The sequence below is a fragment of the Pelecanus crispus genome, chromosome 1 (genome assembly GCF_030463565.1).
Source record: "Pelecanus crispus isolate bPelCri1 chromosome 1, bPelCri1.pri, whole genome shotgun sequence".
Classification (NCBI taxonomy): Eukaryota; Metazoa; Chordata; class Aves; order Pelecaniformes; family Pelecanidae; genus Pelecanus; species Pelecanus crispus.
In genome coordinates, this window is record NC_134643.1 from 99,792,692 (window position 1) to 99,815,961 (window position 23,270).

Below are 23,270 nucleotides of genomic sequence, written 5' to 3' on the forward strand. Positions count from 1 at the left end.
CTTACACCCTTAAAGAATGCAGCCTTTTCTAAAGTTATCATTACAAGATTGCGTAAAGAAAAAAAATTGTTTTAATTGTTATTATTCTAAGAACAATGATTCATTCTAGAACAAACTCAAAAAATTAAAAAATAAGAGTCTTGCAATCTCAGTCTCCCATGCTTTGTTTAGTTTCCCTGAAACTCAAAGGAAAAGCATTCCCCTCAGAATCCTGTAAAAACAGAAATTAAACAACACTGATCTAATACAGGTCCCCCCCCTATAACAATGGAAAAACCCACTTAAGGACAAAATGATATCACATGACACCAAGAAGACAATGAACTGTTTTGGGAGTCCGCACATCTTGTAGAGAACACATAGTCATTAGGTTGGTAAACATAATGTAGTGTAGCTGAAGCTATGTGCACTTTAAAAAAAAAAAAAAAAGGAAAACAAGAAAATACAATTGAATGCATCGTATTAACACCAAGAATACTGAGGAAAGCAATTACAATGAACAGAGGAGAGCTGACAAATACAATTTAAGGAAATAAAAAAACAGGCAACTGGTATTGCAAATAAGTATGATAATAAGCCACAATAAAGCAGTCATTTATAACAGCAGCTCTTAAGAAAAAGTAGTAAGACACTGCCCTGACTCTGTTTAACTACCTAACATTCATGTTCATAAAAACAATTTCCAAAGATTGTTTTTGCTGGCCTGGATTCAAAAAGGGTTCTTATAGTCCTATGAAGTCACTGCCTAGAATTATCTGTGAAAGCTTTGCTAAATAATATACTTACCTTTGCCTAATATAAAATTACATTATCATGAAATTCAACTGGGAATGGAAATGAAAAAATATTTTATTGGCTAGGGGAGCGCCTGTTCTTTTTTTTAATTATTATTAAGACAACTTTTTTTGACCTTTGCATATTTTTGGTAAAATTGCTCTCTCAAATACTCTGGATACTCTTCTGGAAGAGAGTATTTTGGATGAAGTTAACACAAAGTATTTTTATTCCATCACAAAAGTATGTGAAATATCACAAAGTGCTACTACCAGTTACAGCACTTCTTCAATTAAACATGTGATTTCCCTTAATTCAAATGACATACATAATCAAGCCCTGTCCAGCAGAAGTCAGGTTCCCCAAAAAAGCTGACCAAAACCAAGCCATGAATTTAAAAAACAAGCAAATAAAACAAAACCCAAACCAACCAACCAAAAAAAAAAACAACCAACCCAAAACATTTTAGTGTCCTCCTCCATTCCTAACTGCATGTGTGCAGACACAGTTGCCGTGACCTACTGAACCATGAAACAGGAATTCAGCAGCCAAGAAAAATTATTCTGCAAATATTAACGGACTCCCAGTTGACTTCTTACAATATCAGTCTCAACTTTGTTCAAGAAATCATTGTCTATTCAGCACTGTTGAGGGCATTTTCTGTATAGAAATACATGAATACTTCTGTATAGGAATACATGAATAAGCATACAGTTACCAAAAACAAGTGCAAAATTTAACTACACAATAAAAAAAAAGTATACCATGCTTAATACCTCCCTTTTTTCTTTTTAGAAACACATTAAAATCCTTTAACTCACAGCTTCTGCACTATGCTCTGTAACTTAACTTCAATGGAGTGATTTTATAGAAGTATTTTTTCAAAAAGAAACAGATCTCAGGGGTTGGAAGTATTTGCCTGTACTTCTGTTTGAATCTTAAAACTGCATTTTATCTTTTGAATGAAGGAAACATTTTTAGATATCCTAAAGTCTTTCGGCATGACCAAAGAAACAGAATCTCTTGAAAAATCCTTCTCAGTTTACACAATGATCCAGCTCAGATACCAATAATTTAGGCACTTTGATTCAAAAAACCCTTGATCAGAGACTGGGTTAGACTACCTCACTCAAGCACTCAGTTTGGGCTGGAACTCAAGTGCTTTGCTGAAGGAAGTCTTAAGCATTCCAGATAGCTTTAGAAATGAAGTTATAGAAGAAAAAGAGAAGACGACAGAAAAATACAAATTGTACATAGACTGATGCTCACTGGAAGGACTGCTGGGGTTACTTATCAACCTCATTACTAATATATTACCATATTACTAATAACTTGATTATTTATCAACTGATTTTAGTTATTGTTTATGCACAATTATCTTATTTGCATCATAAAAAATTATGCAGCATCCCTATGAAAATTACAATTGTTGGTTACTATTTGATCTAAGAGTTTTCTTTCTAAAGCAATTTAAGGGGCATCAGTCGCTGGAGAATTACAGTTTCATTTGGCCAGAGAGATATCAACTAGTTAATACAGAAGTGTTGGCTAAAACACTGATTAATTTAGGTATTAATCACCTCAGCTAAATTTGCCTTACAAAAATAAATTACAGTGAAGCAAGCTAAAATAAATCAAATGCTAATAAGACCAAGTCTATTTTAACAGTATTAAGATGTCTTAGCTTCATGCACACGCAAAACCTGAGTTCGTTCCAAATGAAATTGTTAGTTGTGCTTCTGTTATGGTTTTATATCTATGGTAACGGTAAATCATCAATTGAACTTCACTACTAAAGCATTTAGAGACAAGGGTGGGGAGGGAAGAGAGATTTTTACACTGAAAAGAACTCAAACTGAAAGCAGCACTGAAAAGCGGACAAAAGTTTATATACCAACACCACAGTAAAAAGCCGCCTTTGAAGATGGTACAGTCTTCTCCCCATTTATTTGTTCTCTCAGCCAGCAGCATTCCTTCAAGCTCACTTCACAAACCTCTCCCTCTCCACTTACACCTTTACATGTCTGTTTTCCCCATTATGTTAACTGGCTGTTGTAAAGAATTCAGGGCTGCTTGAATTCTTGGAGATCAACTCTGTTTATTGGTACTTCCCATTCCGTCAATTTTTCATATGAAGCATTTCATTACATCCAATATAGCGCAACTTACGCACTAAAATAAAAACAGTGGGGATGGTGAAGGTGGTGTAAGAAATTTCAGTCATAGACTTCTATACAGTATCACCATTAAATCAGACAAGTCTGATGGACAGTTGTAGAATAGCAGGGACTTCCTCTCTCCGTGCAGGAAAACTACAACGCTGCCAAAGGGGATGTTGCTGAGGCAGCCTATTAAATGCCCAGAAATATCTGTCTCCAGTCAGTCAACAGCTAATAAAGAGCTCTGCAAAGGAGGCCATTATCTAAGCTCTTCCTGAACAAGAAGGATGGCTGCAACAGGAACTTGTCAGTGGGAAAGCTGTGAAGACTCACCACTTGGACAAGGGCATCACAATAGTGACCAGACACAAATGTGGAAGAGGAATCTTATGTTTCAGCAGCAACTTCTAGAGAGTCATTGTCATATTTCGTGGGTGGGTGTGTGTGTGTGTGTTTAAAAAGCAAGGGACCTCAGGTAATGAGTGCTGAAGCAGTCATTTTGTGCAAGTACAGTCCTGATAGGCAATTCATTTCCCTCCAATAATCTACACAACTGGTTATGTACCATACATATGAACAACAGTGAAACATACAAATTCTAGTATTTTATTACCTCAATCTAGGCTTTTCAGACTTTTCTTTAATACCAGAATATAGTTATAGGTCAGCTGTGGGAAAAATCTAATTGAAAGGAGGCAAATGTGCTGGCCAAACCTAATCATACCTCAGACCAACTCCACAAACATCTCCCTGACAAAGAAAAGTCTACAAAAGAACCTAATTATTTGAGGTATTTGGAGGTTTCTTAGGATCTTACATAAACAAATGCACAACCTTATCCCAAGTCTCTAACAAATTAAGCATGTTGCATCTCAGTAAAGACTGAATACTAATATAAACTTGTAAAACTACTTTTTTTTTTTGAAAACCATTACGAAAAACTTCAAGAATCATGTAAAAGCAGGGTTGCACTTAGGTATATCTGCAAAATTTGGATATAAGACCAAACCCAAGCCTAACAGACGCCAAGACATTTAGGCTTTTTTTAAGTTCAAAAGGCATAACCTGAATACCTGTTCATCTGCCGAATGCATTTTTTTTGTGTGTGTGTATGATACAAGGTCACAAAGCCCATATTCTCACTGAAGATTGACTTACATACAATGTTTAGTTTTGCTCTGACATGCTGCTTAGAAACTGGCTTTAGGGAGCGTAACTGCCTTGTGTGGCTGCATTTCCTTCACATACTTCAACACCCATAAGGTTTAATCATAAAACATCAGGATGGTTTATAAGTAACTTAAAGGTATTAGGAGGTTTATGATGCTGTAAATTATACCTGCCCTTGAGGGCCGCACTGATTTAATTTCTCAACCACTATGATAACCACATTTGTTAAGAAAACCTGCATGCACATAGCTAGCCTCAGCAAACAGCCAAGATCAGTGTTGTTCCAGTGCAGAAAAGCAGAAAGTTGTGTTGTACCAATACCTGCCAAAAGCTGAAAATGCAATCAAAGATACCTAATTACTGAAGTCTAAATAATCACACGGAAGTGTCCATTACAAAAGAACTTCTGAGTAGAAAGTAAGGCCCGTGGGCCCCATGATACTATAAGGAGAGGTCTGCTTGTAGTTACAAGTGGATATTCATGCACATCTGGCAGAGCTGTCATGATATTTCAGGTGTGGTTTTAAATGCTCATTAAAATGGCTACAAAATACAATATTATTTCCTCCCACAGATTGAAAAAGCTTCTTGAACAAGAAACAGCATATCAGGCAAAAAGAGAGAAGGAAAGCAACAAGAAAACAGCTAAACTGAAAGAAGAATTGACTAAACTGAAATCCTTTGCTTTAATGGTGGTGGATGAACAGCAAAGACTCACAGAGCAGTTGAATCAACAAAATAAAAAAATTCAAGAATTAACCAATTCTGCAGAAGAAGCACATGAGAAGCTGGCTTTTGCTGAAACAAAAGTTCAAGAAGAGGAACAGAGAGCCAGCAGGCTGGAGGCTGAACTTCAAGCCCAAAGCAGTAAGATTTCCCAAGACCAAGAAGCAATGATGGCCAAACTAACCAATGAAGACACTCAGAATCGTCAGCTCCGGTTAAAATTAACTACGCTTAGCCGACAAATTGATGAGCTGGAAGAGACAAATAAATCTTTACGTAAAGCAGAAGAAGAACTGCAAGACCTAAGGGATAAGATAAATAAGGGAGAGTGTGGGAACTCCATGCTTATGACCGAAGTAGAAGAACTACGGAAACGACTGCTGGAGATGGAAGGAAAAGATGAAGAGCTCATAAAAATGGAAGATCAGTGCAGAGAACTTAATAGAAAGTTAGAAAAAGAAGCATCACAGAGCAAGAACCTTAAAGGGGAAGTTGACAAACTCAACAAAAGAATTATGGAGCTGGAGAAATTAGAAGATGCTTTCAACAAGAGCAAACAGGAATGCTACTCCCTAAAATGCAACCTAGAAAGAGAAAAAATGTTAACAAAGCAGTTGTCCCATGAGCTGGATGGCTTAAAAGCTAGAATCGGTGAGCTTGAAGCAATTGAAAGTAAGTTAGAAAAAACTGAGTTTACGCTTAAAGAAGATTTAACAAAGCTGAAGAGTCTAACAGTGATGCTTGTGGATGAAAGAAAAACTATGGGTGAAAAAATAAAGCAAACAGAAGAAAAGCTGCAAGCTGCAACTTCTCAGCTTCAGGTGGAACAAAATAAAGTGATGTCCGTTACAGAAAAACTAATTGAGGAAAGTAAAAAGGCACTGAAATCAAAATCTGATGCAGAGGAAAAAGTGTCCAGTGTTACAAAAGAAAGAGATGAACTGAAAGCCAAACTCAAAGCAGAAGAGGAGAAAGGAAGTGATCTTGTTTCCAAAGTGAATATTCTAAGAAAAAGGCTTCAGTCACTGGAAGCTGTTGAAAAAGAGTTTCTTAAAAATAAACTTAAGGAGAGTACTAAATCTAGCACCTCCTTGCAGCAGGAGAACAACAAAATCAAAGAGCTTTCTCAAGAAGTTGAGAGGCTTAAGCAGAAGCTGAAGGAAATGAAGGCTATAGAAGATGATCTTATGAAAACTGAAGACGAATTTGAGTCTCTAGAACGAAGATATGTCAATGAACGGGACAGAGCCAAGCTCCTATCAGAGGAGCTGGAGGCCATGAAAATGGAAGTGGCTAGGTATAAATTAACGGAAAAGGCAGAGTCCAATCAAGAGCAGCATCTTTTTAAGAAGCTCAGAGAAGAGGAAGCTAAATCAAGTCACCTTTCCAGAGAAGTAGATGCACTGAAAGAAAAAATTCACGAATACATGGCAACAGAAGACCTAATCTGTCACCTCCGAGGTGATCATGCAGTCTTACAAAAGAAACTCCTCCAGCAAGAAAACAAGAACAGGGAGTTAGCAAGAGAAATGGAAAGCCTCACGAAAGAATTGGAGAGGTACAGACGCTTCAGCAAGAACTTCAGGCCCAGTCTCAATGGAAGGAGAATTTCTGATTTGCAAGTTTTTTCTAAAGAAGTCCAGACAGATCCAGCAGACAATGAACCACCTGATTACAAAACCCTCATGCCTTTAGAGCGAACAGTCATAAATGGGCAGCTGTATGAAGACAGCGATAACGAGGACAAAGACAACAACGAGGAGGAACAAACAGTGTCTTTTAAAAGCAACTCATCCATTGCAAATGCTGTGAACAAAAAATTATGGATCCCATGGATGAAGTCCAAAGAGAGCCATCCTCAAAATGGAAAGATTCATACAAAACAAAACGGAAACTGTGCACAGACTGGAGACCTAGTGCTAAGCCATACGCCTGGCCAACCTCTTCACATAAAAGTAACTCCAGACCATGGACAGAACACAGCTACACTTGAAATAACTAGTCCTACCACTGAAAGTCCTCACTCCTACACAAGCACAGCAGTTATACCCAACTGTGGCACTCCAAAGCAAAGAATAACCATTATTCAAAATGCCTCCTTAACACCTGTAAAATCAAAAGCAGCAGAAGGTTACATGAGCCCAGAGCAAGTAATTTCTCCTATTACTATGGCTACTTTTGCAAGATCTCAAACTCCTGAATCATGTGGTTCTTTAACTCCTGAAAGAACAATGTCCCCTTTGGCTTTACCAGGCTCAAGTTCTCAGGAACAAATACTCACCTCAGAGCCTTTGGAAATGGGAGCCAAGCACACTGTTTTTAGAGTATCCCCAGACAGGCAGTCGTCATGGCAGTTTCAGAGATCTAACAGTACGGGATCAAGTGTAATAACTACTGAGGATAACAAAATCCACATCCATTTAGGAAGTCCTTACGTCCAAGCTCTCACCAATTCCAAGCCCATCAGCCCTTGTAATCCAGTGCAAGACAACAGAACTCCAGCACTAGCTAATGGCCTACCCAGTAAGCCCACCAATAAAATCACCAGCAGTATTACTATCACACCAACAGCCACTCCTCTCCCACGGCAATCACAAATTACAGTAAGTAATGTCTATAACTGACCCCCATCCATGCTGTGACACCCTTACCAGCAACCCATCCTGTTTTTCATCCCAGCAAGAATTATTTGGAACAGCCCCTTTACTTTGGGAGAGATCTGTGCATGAACTATACAACAGTATATGGAACTAACGTTAAGTTTTGCCTGCTTAGTGTTATCAAGTGTGCACTTACTGTATATCTTCTCATTGAAATACAGTTATGTAAAATATTTAGTCTTGCACTTGTAAAAATGCATCTTTATGTATTTCCATTTTCAAAATAACTCACATTACTTTTGACTGCAACTTGCCTTGGTAAAATATTTTAACATTACAAAAACAGTAAATAATTGATTATTTTTATCATTGCTTGCAGAATGTTTTTGTTCGTTATGTGTGTTTTGTATTTTTTTGCATGTACGGTAGAATTTGAATTAAGCCATAATATTGCCTGCTAACTTTAGATAAGACTTGATTCGTTATCTTCCCTGCTCTTTCCCAACTCCTCCTAGCCTTCTCATTTCAGGTAATTATCACTACATCACACACAAACACTCCACATCAAATATTATGTATTGTATCTCATTACAAATTTATGATGCATACATGGTATGTTCCAGAGCGCAATCACCACTTTTCCTCCCCATCTTTTTTTACACTGTTTGGTTAAAACTCTTTTTAAATCTTCCTGTAAACTCTTCTTGTAAGTGAACTGAGTTCAGAAGCTTATATCACAAAATTATTCTCCCCAAACAAGGCAAGCATTTTTTTTCCAATACAACAGAAAAACTGCTATCATTTAGGTACACTGTAAAACAATAAACAGCAACACTTATACGGATAACTCAGAAGAATGGATTCACACATAATATTCAAATTGCATCTAAGCTCCTAGTCATCAGTTCAACATACAATATATATCACACAAGTACACTGAAGAAGAAACACGATTAGGAAACCATGGCATACCTTCACGTTTTTCATATAATAGGCAGAGAAAGTTTGATAGAAGTATTAAGTAGTACTAGACCAAGTCTCCAAACATGTTCACTTCTAGAACTACGGTAAAGAGAAGTACCACATACAGAATGGACAAAACACATTAAGGTATTTCAATGATGGATACAGTACTAGTACTTAAGGAAAGGACAGAAATCTAAGTAATTCTGCCCTTTACACATGTGCCGAACACTCAATCCTAACCTCCCAGAAAATATTGCTAGTAGTGGACCAACTTCACACAGAATGTAAACCAGCCCAAAAGACCTGAAATGCACTTTCAAATGTCTCTTTTTCAAAAGCTGTAAACGTAAATTGGAACAGCTGCTTCTTATTCTGAAAAGCTAAATGCCTATGTATCTTATGCTCTTGGGGAGGATTACTTCTATAAAAAATTCAACCTCCTTATCAACAAAGAAGTTTGCAAGTAAGCAGAAAGTCCCTATTCACTAAACCCACATCTTTTTTCTGTTTACATTATCTAGAGGAAAAAAAAAAACAAAACAAAACGTTTCTGCAGTATAACTTAGCAACTGATTCAGCAAAGGACTTTGGCACAGGCTTTCACATAACAAGGGGACTTTTATAGTTTTTAAGTCCTTTTGTGGACAGGAATCTAAATTATTACAACTGTAGGTGATAACTGATTTTAGAAGAAACAGTTTCTATAGAAAAGCAAAGCCCATCACCCATACACTCTTTTCTCAGTAAAATTAACAATGGGAAGAAAAAATTTTAACTTATAAGATAAGTGATAGAAATGGATGTAACAAATGTATTACAGTTGAGCAGTGGCAATTTTAAAAAGACAAAGTGTGGACTTGCACAAGTCTAGCTTAATGTCATGCTGATACAACATCTCCTGAAGTTACTGTCTTCATAAGAAGTCCTTCCTACTTGTTTTGTCTCAGTTTATCTCCACTGACAGCAAAAGTGAGATCTGACTAAGATCTGGGTCAGAACAAGTACACAGTCTTATCCTGCACAGCAAACTTTAGCTCCCACCAGCTTCAGCAAAAGTTACTGATTAAGACAGCAGCCAGCACTCAGGCAAGTCAAGATTACAATAATTTTAGTGTGCTAATTATATGAACAAGTTATTTAACTACAGTCCGGTTACACATTCTTTACCACAGTGCTCATTCAAAATTAAAAAGCAGTCCATTCAAAACACATTCTCTGTGCTTTTACTGCATATCCTACTGATCCATACCCAAGATCTCTGCAGGGACACATTACAAACATGGTACTGAATAACTGTGTCTGAAGTACATGCTTGCCAGTGTACTAACAGACACTGGAGTCTCCAAAAATTAAAGGATTAACAGTTGTCCTCCAGAAGCACTAATATTTTCTTCAGTTGGACTTAAAAATCTTGTAGCAAAAAAAACCATTTCATTTCATACCTGTGCTCCAAAATACACAGAAAAGCACTGATCATTAACCACCTGGCCATCTGTTACAACATCTTGTAAAAGAAAAGCACAAATCAGGACACAGCAATAAGCATGCTTAGTCCTTTGGACAATTCCCAAGCTATTATGAATGCAAAACCTAGGTGAGAGTTTATACCACGTAAGTTTAATTATTAAACAGGACAGTACTTCTGTTCCTGTCTTAATCCTTACACTGGTAATGGTTTACCACTAACTGTCCAATTAACAAAAGACAAAGGAAGCAGCCACTCGTGAGCATTAACTCCTAAATAAGAAGCATCACCATTGCCTTAAGTGAAGTTGCTATGTTTCCTAAAAACCCACCTTGATTAAGGGATGCTTATATTCCCCTGCTAATGAAACAATCTATGCGTAGATCTTAACTGATTTGACAGTGGAATTTTTGTCATTCATTTCAACAGATGAAAAATCAAATAACTATTTTGACTAAAAATAAGGTTTGCAGAATAAAACCTGTTCATCCTGTCCAAATTCCCAAGATCTAGTTCAAAGCACACAGCAGAGAAAATAAACACCTGGATGTATTTGTTGAGAGCTGAAACTTACCTAATTGTTTGAACAGAAATAAGTTAGCTGTAATTTTATCATAAAATAACGAATAGAAAGCATAGCTTAACAATAAGCAGCAAGTTACCTATTTACAAATTAACCTCAAGTTGTTCAGATCAACGCTCCATATTCGAGATTATTTCCATTTTGCTGAGTGGGAATATTCACCTACTTCCTTGGCAGACAAAGAGAAAACAGCAGAGCAAGGAGAAAATTAAATGAGTTGTCTGCAAATTGATTCAAACACTCTGACCAAAAACATCAAGCATAATCATATTAAAATTCAATGAAGTAAGACAACTTTTCTAGGAATTTCAAGCATTCCATAAATGGTAAGTATTGCTCTTAATTTGGAGGCTGAGACACTTGTTTTCAGCATTTGTCCAAAAGCCTAAAAATGACAGGCACGTAACGATCCAATTAAATGTTAAAGGGAAATATGGACACAAAGTAAGTAGTGTGTATCAGAGGGATTAAACCGTGAAAGAGAGCGTAAAAGCAGTCCTCAGCAGATCATAGCATCAATCCTTCTCTTTTCCAGAACTCTTAGCAAGCATCTCCTTTGAAGTCTAAAAATCTACCCTTTCCCCTGGATGTTAAGTTCCCAGGAAAAGAAACGGAGAATCAACTGATAAAAAATGGCAGAAGTTATCAGCCCACTTTCCTTCATCTTTCCACTTTTATTTCAGTGAGTGAGCAAAGGAACACAAGCAAGGGCAGCACAAACAGTTCAGTGCTCAGCATTTTTAAGTCATCCTTTTTATACAATTAAATATTTCAGAATAAATATTTGTAATTTTTGTCCTTGCAGGGAGGATGGATGAGGGGAGGGAGGGAAAAGGAGGAAAAGAAAAAAGAGAGTAAGAAGCAATAATGGTATTCTGAGAGCAAAATGCCCATCCATTAACTGAGAGGTAGTATTTCAAATTATTTAAAAACCTCCCTCAAGTAGCTAATTAAGAAATAGAACTGACAAAAATTACAGGAGCAGCCAGCTAATCTTCGTGATCCAAAGCACAGTACATAATAAGGTGTCTGGGGACAGAATGTCAGGCTGTAATAAGAAAAAAAGATCTGTATGTAAACATCTCACGCAAGGCTTAAGAAGGCATGCTCCCCACACTGGGGAAAAATAATCAGAAACAGAGTTGTACAGCACCACTTTCTGATTAAGATTGAATGGATGCTACAGAGTTAGGTGATGCAAATGGAGTAACCATCTGCAGGATGACTTTGTCCCTAGGAAACAGATACTGAGACAGGCAAAACAAAAACTGACAACTGCCTAATCTCCAGGCTTAAGCAAAGACTACCAAAACATTATGTTACCAAGAAACAGAAGAGAAAAAGATCTTATGGTTCAAGTACAGCACAAGTGGGTGTATAAAGACATTTTAAAATTAAAACCAAACACTGTAAGTAGGAAATTGCTCAAAAAAAAAAAAAAAAAACCAAAAACACCCCAAAAAACCAACCACCAAAACACCACCTTAAAAATTTAAGAAACATGAAGTGTTTTCACAAACCTGCCATCAGTGGCCCCAGGTTGTAGCTGAATGCTCTCTGCTTATACATCACCGAATGACCCACCATTCTGTGGGCACCCAGAAAGCCTCAAATATCAGAGCTGCCAACTGAACATGACCACTAAGCAAAGTACTCTTGGGAAACAGATTTTGAGTACAAGAGGAAAGACCTGTTTTAATCAATGACTCTCCACTTGCCAAGCAGTGGCCTGACATCACAGGTTCTTCATATAGGGATGGACAAAAGAAGCTCCCTCCCCACTCTCACCCCTACCAACATCCCATATCACAAAATACTGCCCTTTCAGTTATGTTGTCACCACTGTTCAGGAATGCAACACTGTGAACCAGGGTCAAGAAACTAGCCGGGATTTAAAAAAAAAAAAAACCCAACCAAAAAAAAAAAAAAACCAACCCACAAACAAAAACCAACCAACCAAAAATCACAAAAAACAAAAACCCCACCACACTCCACAAATCTTTATTAAAAAAAGGCAAGATCCTTTTCACAGCACAGCTCCACAAAACAGCTACATCAGCATAACTGAAGGGGCAAGTAAAAAGGATGAGCATTTTATACTGGAATCACTGCCAAAGCCCTGATCCCATCACCTTCGATGCTACCACTATTGTCTGAAGAGATACAATCTAGTGTGAAAATACATCACAAAGCACTCCAAATATACAACAAACATCCATCAGTCCCATTAACATCCTTCTGGGGTAGTAAGAAGAAATCACTCCTCTTTTAGGAGACAAGTTAATTGACTTGTGTAAAATCACAGCAAGGCAGCTTCAATCATGATTAGAATCTAGTTTTTTATCCCAGATTGTCTCATACTCAAGCCATTATAGGTCACATTTTATCCTGCAGAAACACCAATCTTGGCTGGACAAAAGGTAGAGGGTTTTTTTTAAATATAATTGTTATATCTATAAAAAACTTTTTTTTTAAATGCATATATATATTTAAAATAGGGCTCTGATTAACACACCTTTAAATGTGGCCTTCACAGAGGAAAACAGCCTGCTCCCAGACAGGAAAAAAGCCATGATGGTAAAAGCAAAGGGTTCTTTTTCCTTCGCCATGCAGAACACATTTGGGCCCAACCTGGTTACCGCTGTATGCTTCTTCAACATATATATTAACTAATATGGGAAAAATATATTCAAAGCTTTTGAACAGACAATACTGATACTGAAGAGGTTTTCATGTTAAAAGGTGTATGTAGGTATGAGTGCAGTTCCACACATCTTTAAAAAATGCATACTTAGAAATACCCAAACGCATATATCCCTACCTGCCCACAATCTGTACAGAATAAAACCCGCTGCCAAGAATCTTACTCAACAAATGGCAGTGCAGCTTTAAACCAAGTGAATTGATGATCTCACACAGATTTGTAAAATAATGTATTATATAAAAACATGAACAGTTAAGCAACAGCAGAAACATTTAAGTGCCGGCACTACCCTCTCCTGGACAGAATTAATATTGCAGTGTGTTTAGCATTCTTTAAAAAGGCCATACCACTACTCTTCTTAGGGACCCTAGGTGCCCTAAAAGGTGCCTGAGATCCCTCCTTGTTTCCAGGAGAAAAGGGAAGAGAACTAACAACAAGCAACTGTTCATTTCAGAAAACAGCCAGCTGTCTGGCGATGTTGATCAACCAGTCCCAGGTAAATCCTTGTCCTAGGCGAGCTGACCCACAACCTTTCCCTGCATCTTGTCAATTATCTATTAAAAATCAGTCTTTAAACTATAAGATGTTTAAAAGATCATCCCATTTTCCAGTGAAGACATGTCCCAAGAAAAGCAAGGCACGTAACAGAATTTTAGTAATTAGGAATACAACTTTCGCCTCCAACTCTGTCCAACCATGCTGTTTTTCCCCACCATCAGAAAGTAGATTTAAACTTGGTGTTCAGGAAATAAGACCACAGTGACACGTTTGGGTACACGAGTGCAAATCATGTCACATACATGGAAATTACTTCTAATATTAATACAGATTTTTCTGTCAAATAGGTCATATCATTGAAACCAAGAATGCTGTAATAGGCCAAATATCAGCATAAGAGTAGAAATTAAAGAAAATAGAGCTTAGAAGGGACCTCAGGACATTTTCCAGCCTATTCTCTTACTCCACCTTGACTTAAACCCTCCCAAATAAATGCCTGGTTCATCCTGTTCTAAAAAACTTCTGCAATGACAACTTCACAGTTACCTCAGGAATCTGTAACAGGGCTGAAATATCCTTGCCATTAAGAGTCTTGCTAGTTTCTAAACTAAATTTCCTTTGCTGAAATTGTAATCCAGTATTTGCTTTCCTACCCCTCCACTGGACTTCAAAAACTATTTTCTCTGCAACATACTTTCACATATTAGAAGACAACTATCATGTCTTTCCTCAGTTTCGTTTTCTCTACAACATACTAAACAAACCCAAATGCTTTCCCACTTAACAGCTCAAGTACTACAACTGTACAGATTACTAACCATTTTCCCTCTGCAAAGCCATTTATAACGGTGTGACAATGCAGCGCCCCAAGCCAGACAACACTCTGGCTAAGGTCTTACCAACATTAGCAAGTATAAGGATTATTTATGCTGCTCCTGCTTATACAGCTCAGTATAGCCATGCACACAAGTGGGTTGCAAAGAGGAAATGCAGAGCAACTGAGAATTTTCCCTCTGGATTCCTAGAAGACAGATGACAGGACCTAGTGAAAGAACAGGAAATATCCAAATGCCCTGTGCAGTTGAGGAGGCCTAACCGGAAATTTCAGCCAAAGCTGTCTTGTTTGGAGACCGAAGGGAATATTCAGGTTTATCGCTTAATCTTAACTCATTCTCACTTGCAGACCTGGCTTACGATCTGACTGCATTCAATCTTCCAGGAACAAATTTAGTCTGGCAAGAGGCATGCTTGTGCATGTACAGATACATGGACTTCTGTATAAAGGACTTTCAGCACCACCCCCTGGCCACTTCCACTAAAATTGAAGATGATACTCTCTGTTGCTCAAATTTCTTAAACTAAAAATTTAAGCAGTGAGAAAGAACCTTATCTAAAGTTATTTCTTCTAGATCAAGTTCTACAATGACTGTAGAAAGGTAAATAAGAAAACTTACAGCAGAAGTACTACACGCTCCCGCCTATTTAAATTAATACAGTTCAAAAAGGAAGTGAAGCATACATCATACTTCCAGAGGGGGGGAAAAAAAAAAATTCAGGATCAAAGGCAGGAGAACTACTTGAACAGCACAGAAACAGACCTATTTTTTTCTCTACTTGACCCCCTGCCCCCACACACACTTGCCTTACCCCACTCCCCAGAAAGCACTCATTGCATTGTGGTAAAATACCCAATGGCCCATATAAATAACAGATAAGCCACCTCTGTGCCCATGGGAAAAAAAACGAAGTTTGTATGGAATATATATCCTGCTATTTCACAGCACGCTTCCACAGGTGACTTCCTGAAATTAAGAAGGGCCATTCTCACAGTCACGTGTGAAAATTCCACAATTGTCACCCATGGAGCGTTTGTCCCCACCCCTTAAGTACTTGCTGTCATTCACTATGAAATAACAAACACTGCATATGCGTTCTCACTCACCCTTTCTCCTGCCAATTCCTATTACAGGTGAATGACATCTACTTCAGAAGTTAATTTAAAACTGAGGAAGTTAGAAGATCCTCATGAAACTGCAGCTTTCTTGATTCTTAGGTCATTGCTTGCCTTGAAAATGAGCTTTAACTGCTTATTTCTACAACCATAAGCACTACTGACAAAAACTGCGGTATTTCCCAAGTCCAACACCTTAAGCTAATATGATGCTGTTATATTTACAGACAGACATACCACATAATCTTCTTATTTCAAAAATGTGGCTAATTTAATGTCTTTGGGGTTTGTTGTCTTTGTTATTGCAGTAATTATTTGCCATTATTTACTTAGCTGTGTTTAGACGCATTAAGTAGAGGAAAAACACACAACTACTCAGGTAGCTTATAGGTAACATTTCATTTCTAGGGGTGTTTTGAGAGCACTGATGAGAACTCACTAGGGCTCTTGCGAACATGAAAGGCAGCTCAGCTTGGTTTCTGAAGGATAAACGTATCTTATTTCCTCTTCTATCACTTGGAAAGATAGCAAATATAAAAAATGGCCTACAGATGGGAACTCAAGGAGCCATAACTAAACAGCAATGATGAACACGGAGCCAGCAAATTCAGAATACAAGTGAATGCCAAAAAAAGGATGTGGGAGACTGAAAACCATTCATCTTGAAGGAGAAAATGAATTGGTAGAAAGGGTGCATATTGAAGAGATTCTTGGTGTGCACAGAGACTTCCCATATATAGATAAGAATTAGAAATCAAATTGAAAAAGCCCACCAAAATCTACATACAGGGTTGGTTTTTTTAGTCATTCAGGTCTGCCCAAAAACCAAAATGGACATCCCAACACACAAGCATGCCATAGCCAATGTATCTGCTTACATGCCTCTACACTAAGTATTGGGAAGGAACTAAGAGGACTGCACAAGAATTTTCAGTATACATGCAACTAAACCAATGCGGAACTTGATACACAGTTACTTCCAAGTGCTTTCCAGATAATTCCCACATAATACCATTCCCTCTTTACAGGTACATCTTAGAGCAGCTTAAGCATTGATGTAGCCAACTGACCCAAGATATTCTTTTTACAACTCATATCCAAGATGCATATTTTGTCAGTACCAAGTTTTAAAAAATAAACAAAGTTTAGCCCTGGATCTAGCTACACATGTAATTAAACTCAAAAAGTTAAGTGTCAACAAGTGGTTTCCTTAAATTTAAGTTACTCAGCCTTTCCTCTCTAGAATTTATATGGGAATGATGAAAAAGAAACCAATTTTTAAGTGTTGAATGAGGAAGAAGGGAACCAGATGGACAGGTTGTTAAATCCCTGCCTACAACAGAAGTTACAGCTATACAGTTAGATTGGTACAATCATTGAAGTGCAAGTTTATTTGTCCTGGCACAGAAACTTAACACTGGTATAGTTTTTTTTGCATAGGAAAAAAGCCCTATAAAACAGCTGTTATCTTCAAGTTTGAGCCTACGTCAGGAGTTTCATCAATTCAGTTACTGTGGCTATATGCAAACTTAACACACACGAAGGAGAGCAATACGAACACTGTTAAGTGGACCAAACCTTGACAAAGTCATTAGTTATAATGCAACTCTCAGCATTAACTGATAATAATTTATATGTATTCAATACTATTATTCAGAACTGCAAAATAGAACAGCATTTAGAATCAACAAAAAATGTGTGCCTGAAATGAAATCTGATGGCTCAGAAAGCCATATTGTAAATGGTGGTTTTATGAGCTGCAAGCTGGTGCAAGCTATAGGCCAGAGCACAGGGTTATTTTCACCCCTAACTTCCCACTCATTTAATAAGACCTCAGAGCCTAAATACCAGTTAGATGCACAAAACCTGTAAAAATCTGGGCCTATAAATACCTTCTTGAAGTACTAACACTGCTGTTCAACCAACTACAGACAGAATCCTCCAACCACTTCGTACTCTATGGAATCTCTGAACTGGAACACTTGTCAAAAAAAAAAAAAAAAAAAAAAAAACCAAAAAACCCAACACAACTCTTTCTTAGAGATACAAGCGCACTTTAGCATGCAAGACTTCACATAAATATTTTTATCTATTCATCTCAATATGCTTAGCAAATGATGGCTAATCTAATTCTTTTTATAGTTAGGAAATGGATGAATGTTTTACATCTCTAAAATTACATCAGATAGTGGCACTACTAGGAACAGCCCACCCAAACGTTTTGTTCTCAATACTGTGCCTCATCTACCAGGCCATACCACATAGTCAGAAGGCAAACTGTTCCAATTCAGTACTCAAGGAAAGCCATATAGCAGTAACACAATTATCCCCTCCAACATCAACCCCTTCTTTTTTTAACACAGTGCCTTTGGTAATTGAAGCAAAATGCTTTTTAGTTTGTTTTTTTTTGGTTTGGTGGGTTTTTTAACCCTTACATACTAACAATATGAGTGCTAAAATTCAAGACTACCAGGAAAATGGATGTTTTTTTTTTAATTCAGCTTCTAATGACAAGTTTCAGTCCAGTTTCAGTGAAAAATACTGGGATGTAGTACAAAAGAAAAACTTTGCTGCCACCTGGAGGTAAAATCTTCAAGGAACACAGAGCAAAGAAAAATGCATCTCCTTTTTCCTTCTCGCTTTCAAAGCCAGACTCTTTCCTTTCTCAATGTTTTTTTGTTTGTTTTTTTTAAAAAAAAAGCTACAGATTGAAGCTTTCTTATTTTGAAAATAAAAACATGAAATGAGTTACACACATTCAGACCCAGGATCTATGTATCTCATCTCTGGTAGTGACCACTGGTAAATGGTTATGAAAAAAATGTTAAGTACCAGGCAAACAGAATAATAATTACGGCTATCCACAGCTGAAATGTGCATCACATCTTTGTGTTTAGCAGTCCTTGACAGATGCCATGAATCAGTCTAAACTCTCTCCAAACCAATTTATATCATCATCTCAAAAACTGCCTGTCCCAATGAGTTTCATAGCTTATTGACAAGGGAAAATACTTTTTACTTATCTTTAACCCACCTTCAGTAGATGCCCTCTCAAGCATGTTATTAGAGAGAATTCCCCTATTCACCATAATGCTAGATTCCTCCTGTTGTTCTTTTTCTCTCCACAGTCTATTTTCCAAACTTGAAAAGGTTTAGTGTATGTTGTTAATCTGCATGCAGAAGCCATTCCATACCTGATCATCTTTGCCACCTTTTTCTGCATGTTGCCATACCCTTTTCTGAGCTGTTTGGAAAAAACTCTAAAACATCCACAATGGAGGCATGGTTTGGATTTACACACTAAAAAAACAGATGGGTTTTGTTTTCTTCTATTCTTTTCCTAGTAATTCCTAACCTGCCTGTTACCTGTTTGACAATTGCCAATTGCTGAGCAATGAGGACCATTTACAGTGACACCATGATCTGTGTTCTGAGTGACAATAGACATCATATTTACTACTGTATGCAAACTAGTTTTCCCTACATATATTATTTTTCATTTGTTAACACTGAACTGACACATATTTTTATCACCTTGTTACCCAATACGATGAATTACTGTCAGCTCTTGCTTCTAATACCCTCCTCTTTTATACCATATGCAAATGTCATCATTTCAGTACTAACTCTCTTCCCACGCAGTTTATGAATTTGTTGAATATCACAGGTGTCTGTGATGCTCAGACGGTATCTCCACAATACTATGAAAAACAGCTATGTGCTCTGCTTCCTTATCCACTTGCCACCTTTTAACCATGAGAATTTTCCTTCTTTTTCCACAGAAACTTTGGTCTCTCAATTCTTTTGTTAGAGACCACCATCATGTGAAAATGAAAAATCATAATATAACATGGTCACATCTATAACAGTAAGCTAAAGGCACCTACATCTGTCCTTCAGACACTAGGACACAAGTCAACCCAAGCTACAAGAAACTTCCTGAGCCTCCAAAACAGCCTAGCCAGATACAAACTACCTACTCAAAATAACCGTCCTCTGGGCTACGCCTCAGAATTGTTCCAGAATTAGATCCAGGTCACAGACCATTCAAACAATTCGATACTACTGACAATTTAACAGTTCCAGTGCCTGGGAACATTCACAGACACTGCCTACTTCATTATTAGACAATCTGATACCATATACCTATATAACAATAGCTGGCTAACACATACTTGAATATTATCCTCGACCAGAAGTGTGGATGATTTCCCACGGCAAAGTTAGTAACCATGTGGGTGAACATGCTATTTCTTATTGTCATTTCTACAGTTTGATCAGTTCAGCAGTTATACTTACGAATCTTCTGTGAAGCTTTACTCTAAAAGTGGCATCACATCCCTCCAGCATCACCAGCAATTTCAATGGCAGACTGCACATCACTAATAAGGATTCAGCAATTTTAAAAATCATCTCCTTCAGAACTCTTGGAAAAATACCACATTGTTCTGGGAGATCATTACTGTTCTATCTATATCTTCTTTCTCAAACTTCATGTAGCCCAGGTTGCTTTTTTTTTTCCTTACTCATCATCCATTAAGTACGTCTGATGTGCAAACTTTCCCCAAATTCCTCCATACTGAGCACATGTAATGGTCTGATGTTGGCTCAGCTTTATCCTTTTGAGAAGTCCTGTCATACACAATTACCTACAGCCAAATGGCAGGCTTTTGAATTCTGATTTTTTTTTTTTTTTTAAATAAATAGTTATTCCAGGCAAGCTTTTATGGCCACCAGGAAGCTGTTTCTCAAAACTTGTTTTAATCTAGCTCATTCTTATTCATACTTAATTCACCAGAGTTTCTATGGTCCTCATTTGAACGCCATTGCCATTTTATGTTTTTTAAAAAAAACTCAGTGAACTACTTTTACTCTGTTGCTCAACTATAAAAGGTATATATAAAGGCTTGCAATGTAAAAAGCCTTTCTGATGGGTAATGCATGTTTAACCCTACTTTCAGATACGGTACTTTTCAAATAATCTCCCTGCCTTTACAGGTCTTCACCCCTTTTCAGTGGTCATGTTAACTTTTTATGTTTGTCTAGTTACTTCTTTGCAATTAAATATGACTACGATGGATTCTGGAGGGAGAGTTCTCTCCTACAAATACATCCATTTTGTGTACACTGTGCTCACTTTCGAAGAATGATCTCTTATGGTAAAGTATGAGCTAGACACTGCCTACTACTCAGGTCTGAAGCAAGACTTGCTTCTGCATGTGGAAGGTTTATGATTATTCACTCAGAGAAGACACACAGTTCACAGCCTTTGTATTGCCTCACTCAGCCCCTTGGGCTGCTGCCCTAGTCAGAGGGCTGACAGGAACCCCCTCTTATTTATACTCTGGATTTCAATCCATTTAGATTTCTTTGATATTCACCAATCAAGCAGATAAGTTAAATACAAAGCTACACTCTCATTACCAAGGAGAGAAAGGAAGTTCGGACAGACAGTTCTAAGAGCAATGCGTTTAGTCTTACAAAGTGAAAAAGACGACACTGATGAGCTAAATATACAATCCATCTCTCCTCCCTAATGCATGACTTATTTTCTCGGTTTATTTCAAGATCACAGATGCATTCCGTCGTTCAATTCCAACTCGGATCCCCAAACCAAAGCCTACGAGCACAACCAAAGTACCTGTCAAAATTTCTGCCGGACATCTCAACAAACCACTCCAAGACAGCAGTTCTGGAAAGCTACGCATTATAAGGACTGTATCTAAAACCTGCCTTCAAAGCGGAGGAAGAAGGTAAATAATTTTCTATGATCTATGACATTAAAGTGGATTTAAGCAATCTGAATCTCAACAGTAATCGTTTCCATTGGGGAAAAGTCTGAAGCCACCCACATGGTCAGCACGTCAATGGTCACCAATCACATGACATCAAGAGACAGCCAAATTCTTAGGAGCCAAAGGTAACTGCATGTCTGCAGGGACCAAGCTCTGCTCCCATTTTTCTGGTGTAATTCCACAATTTGGCCCTCAGTACAAAAGCACAAGAGATTCAGTTTTGACATGTTCACAAATAACAATACTAATGTTGTCTCAGTAGATTTAGAGAAACATACCATCAATCAAATGAAGAGGGGTTGAAGGAGGTGCTGTTTTGTTTTCAAAGTTGGTCTAGTCAAGAAGTGTTTCAGTATGGATATCTTATGTTCAGTAGTAAAGACAGAATGAACATAGGTATGGAGAAATCTGCTCTTTTATAGCACATAGAACTTAAAGAAATGCAGAGCTCCTTCTTGTGCCAAGCATCACTTTAAAAGCATGATTTGAAGATGAACAATTCTCTCCTCAATGAGTTAACTAGTGTGATCATTCCCACTCGCATTTGTGCGGATGTTATCTTAGGAAAAGAGATGCAAGAATAGAGATGGATATTGTTTGTATTAGCTGTATAAACTTTCACCATTTTATTTGGACTGCAGTATTTAGATTTCAGTTCACTTAAACGGTATTTTGAAACTGATCAAAATTTCTGTCAAGCTTAACAGTAAGTTGTGACTTACACAGAAGTACAATTTTGTTCTTGCATTGCTCCACAATTTTGCCCTTCACCTGCTCACATACAAGTAAAATGGGTAACTGCATTCATAACTCTTAGTGAAGTTTTCTTTTAACCAAACTAACTCTTTCTACAAGTAGTTCTAGTTCATCCATGAAAGAATTTGCCTTTTTGCTTTTCTCAAAGCATAACATCTTTAAAATACTTAAAATTCACTCAAAGTTTCCTTTCAGCCAACGCACAAAAAAACCCCCAAACAAACATTAGAAGAACTCCAGGTTCATTGGTTTTCAGTTTTCTGAAAAATAGCAATTGTTGCTCTAATAAGAAAGTTTCTCATTGTTCCACTTCAGAAAGTTAAAACTAACAAGACGCTGTTACTGCAAGGAACCCCCCACAGAAATCCTGTAATACCAACTAACATGAGTTACTGGTTTAGAATATAAAAATTAATTTATTTCCCTGGTATTAACATCTCCCTCATTCTTCTTCCCCTAACAGAGTGCATTCCAACAGTCTAAATGGCTCAACTGATAATTTGTGGGAAAACTCCTTTCACATAGGCCTTTCTTTAAGAACTGCCAAATCCTAATTCCTAAATAAAGCAAAAGCTGGTGGTGATCACAGTGCCATAGCCAGAATCGTGATCCTTTTGCTGAAGCAAGGAGAAATTTTGATGCATTCAGTTACCCGATTTTTTCCCTTTTATTTCACAGCTAAAAATTTAACTTAGCCACTGAGACAGTACAACACATTAGCACTCCTGCGTGACTATTTTTGCAAACCCACAACAGAAACCTATGCCTCCCTCAACAGCTCCACAAGAAATTCTCTAGAACTTAAAAAAAGCAGAAGTTTAAAAAGATCAGTCTACTGAAAAATTACTTCAGCTTGCGTCCTACAAGTCACACTTGTGTTAAAATGCAAAAATTAAAGAATGACTCTTCCATATTAAAAAGAAAAGGTTTCAAATTTTATTCACTAAATCTGCATGTAACTATAAAGTTCCAAGATTCCATGTCATGTATGCTCAGATCCAAATAAAGTACACAGAAGCACACCATTAAATGTTCTGCAACTTGCAGAATGAGTGTATGTAAATGCAAAGAAACACAAATTTCAAAAAGCAGCTGTCAACTTGGCATGCTTATCAGAGATCTC

General features: G+C 37.4%; 2 protein-coding genes across 3 annotated transcripts in view; one reads left to right on the forward strand and one right to left on the reverse strand.

Moving 5' to 3' along the window:
• FILIP1L (filamin A interacting protein 1 like) overlaps window positions 1-22,701 on the forward strand; it is an 86,475-nt gene extending 63,774 nt beyond the window's left edge. Inside the window, exons 4-7 of one of the 2 annotated variants that reach the window (XM_075723907.1) lie at window positions 4,678-7,432; window positions 13,602-13,643; window positions 21,165-21,349; window positions 22,611-22,701. In XM_075723907.1, the coding sequence (XP_075580022.1) occupies window positions 4,678-7,432; window positions 13,602-13,643; window positions 21,165-21,349; window positions 22,611-22,701 (3,073 nt within the window). The remainder of the gene's footprint in view (window positions 1-4,677; window positions 7,433-13,601; window positions 13,644-21,164; window positions 21,350-22,610) is intronic. The other variant, XM_075723899.1, reaches the window with a different exon arrangement.
• CMSS1 (cms1 ribosomal small subunit homolog) overlaps window positions 1-23,270 on the reverse strand; it is a 252,112-nt gene that overhangs the window by 225,243 nt on the left and 3,599 nt on the right. The window lies entirely within an intron of this gene.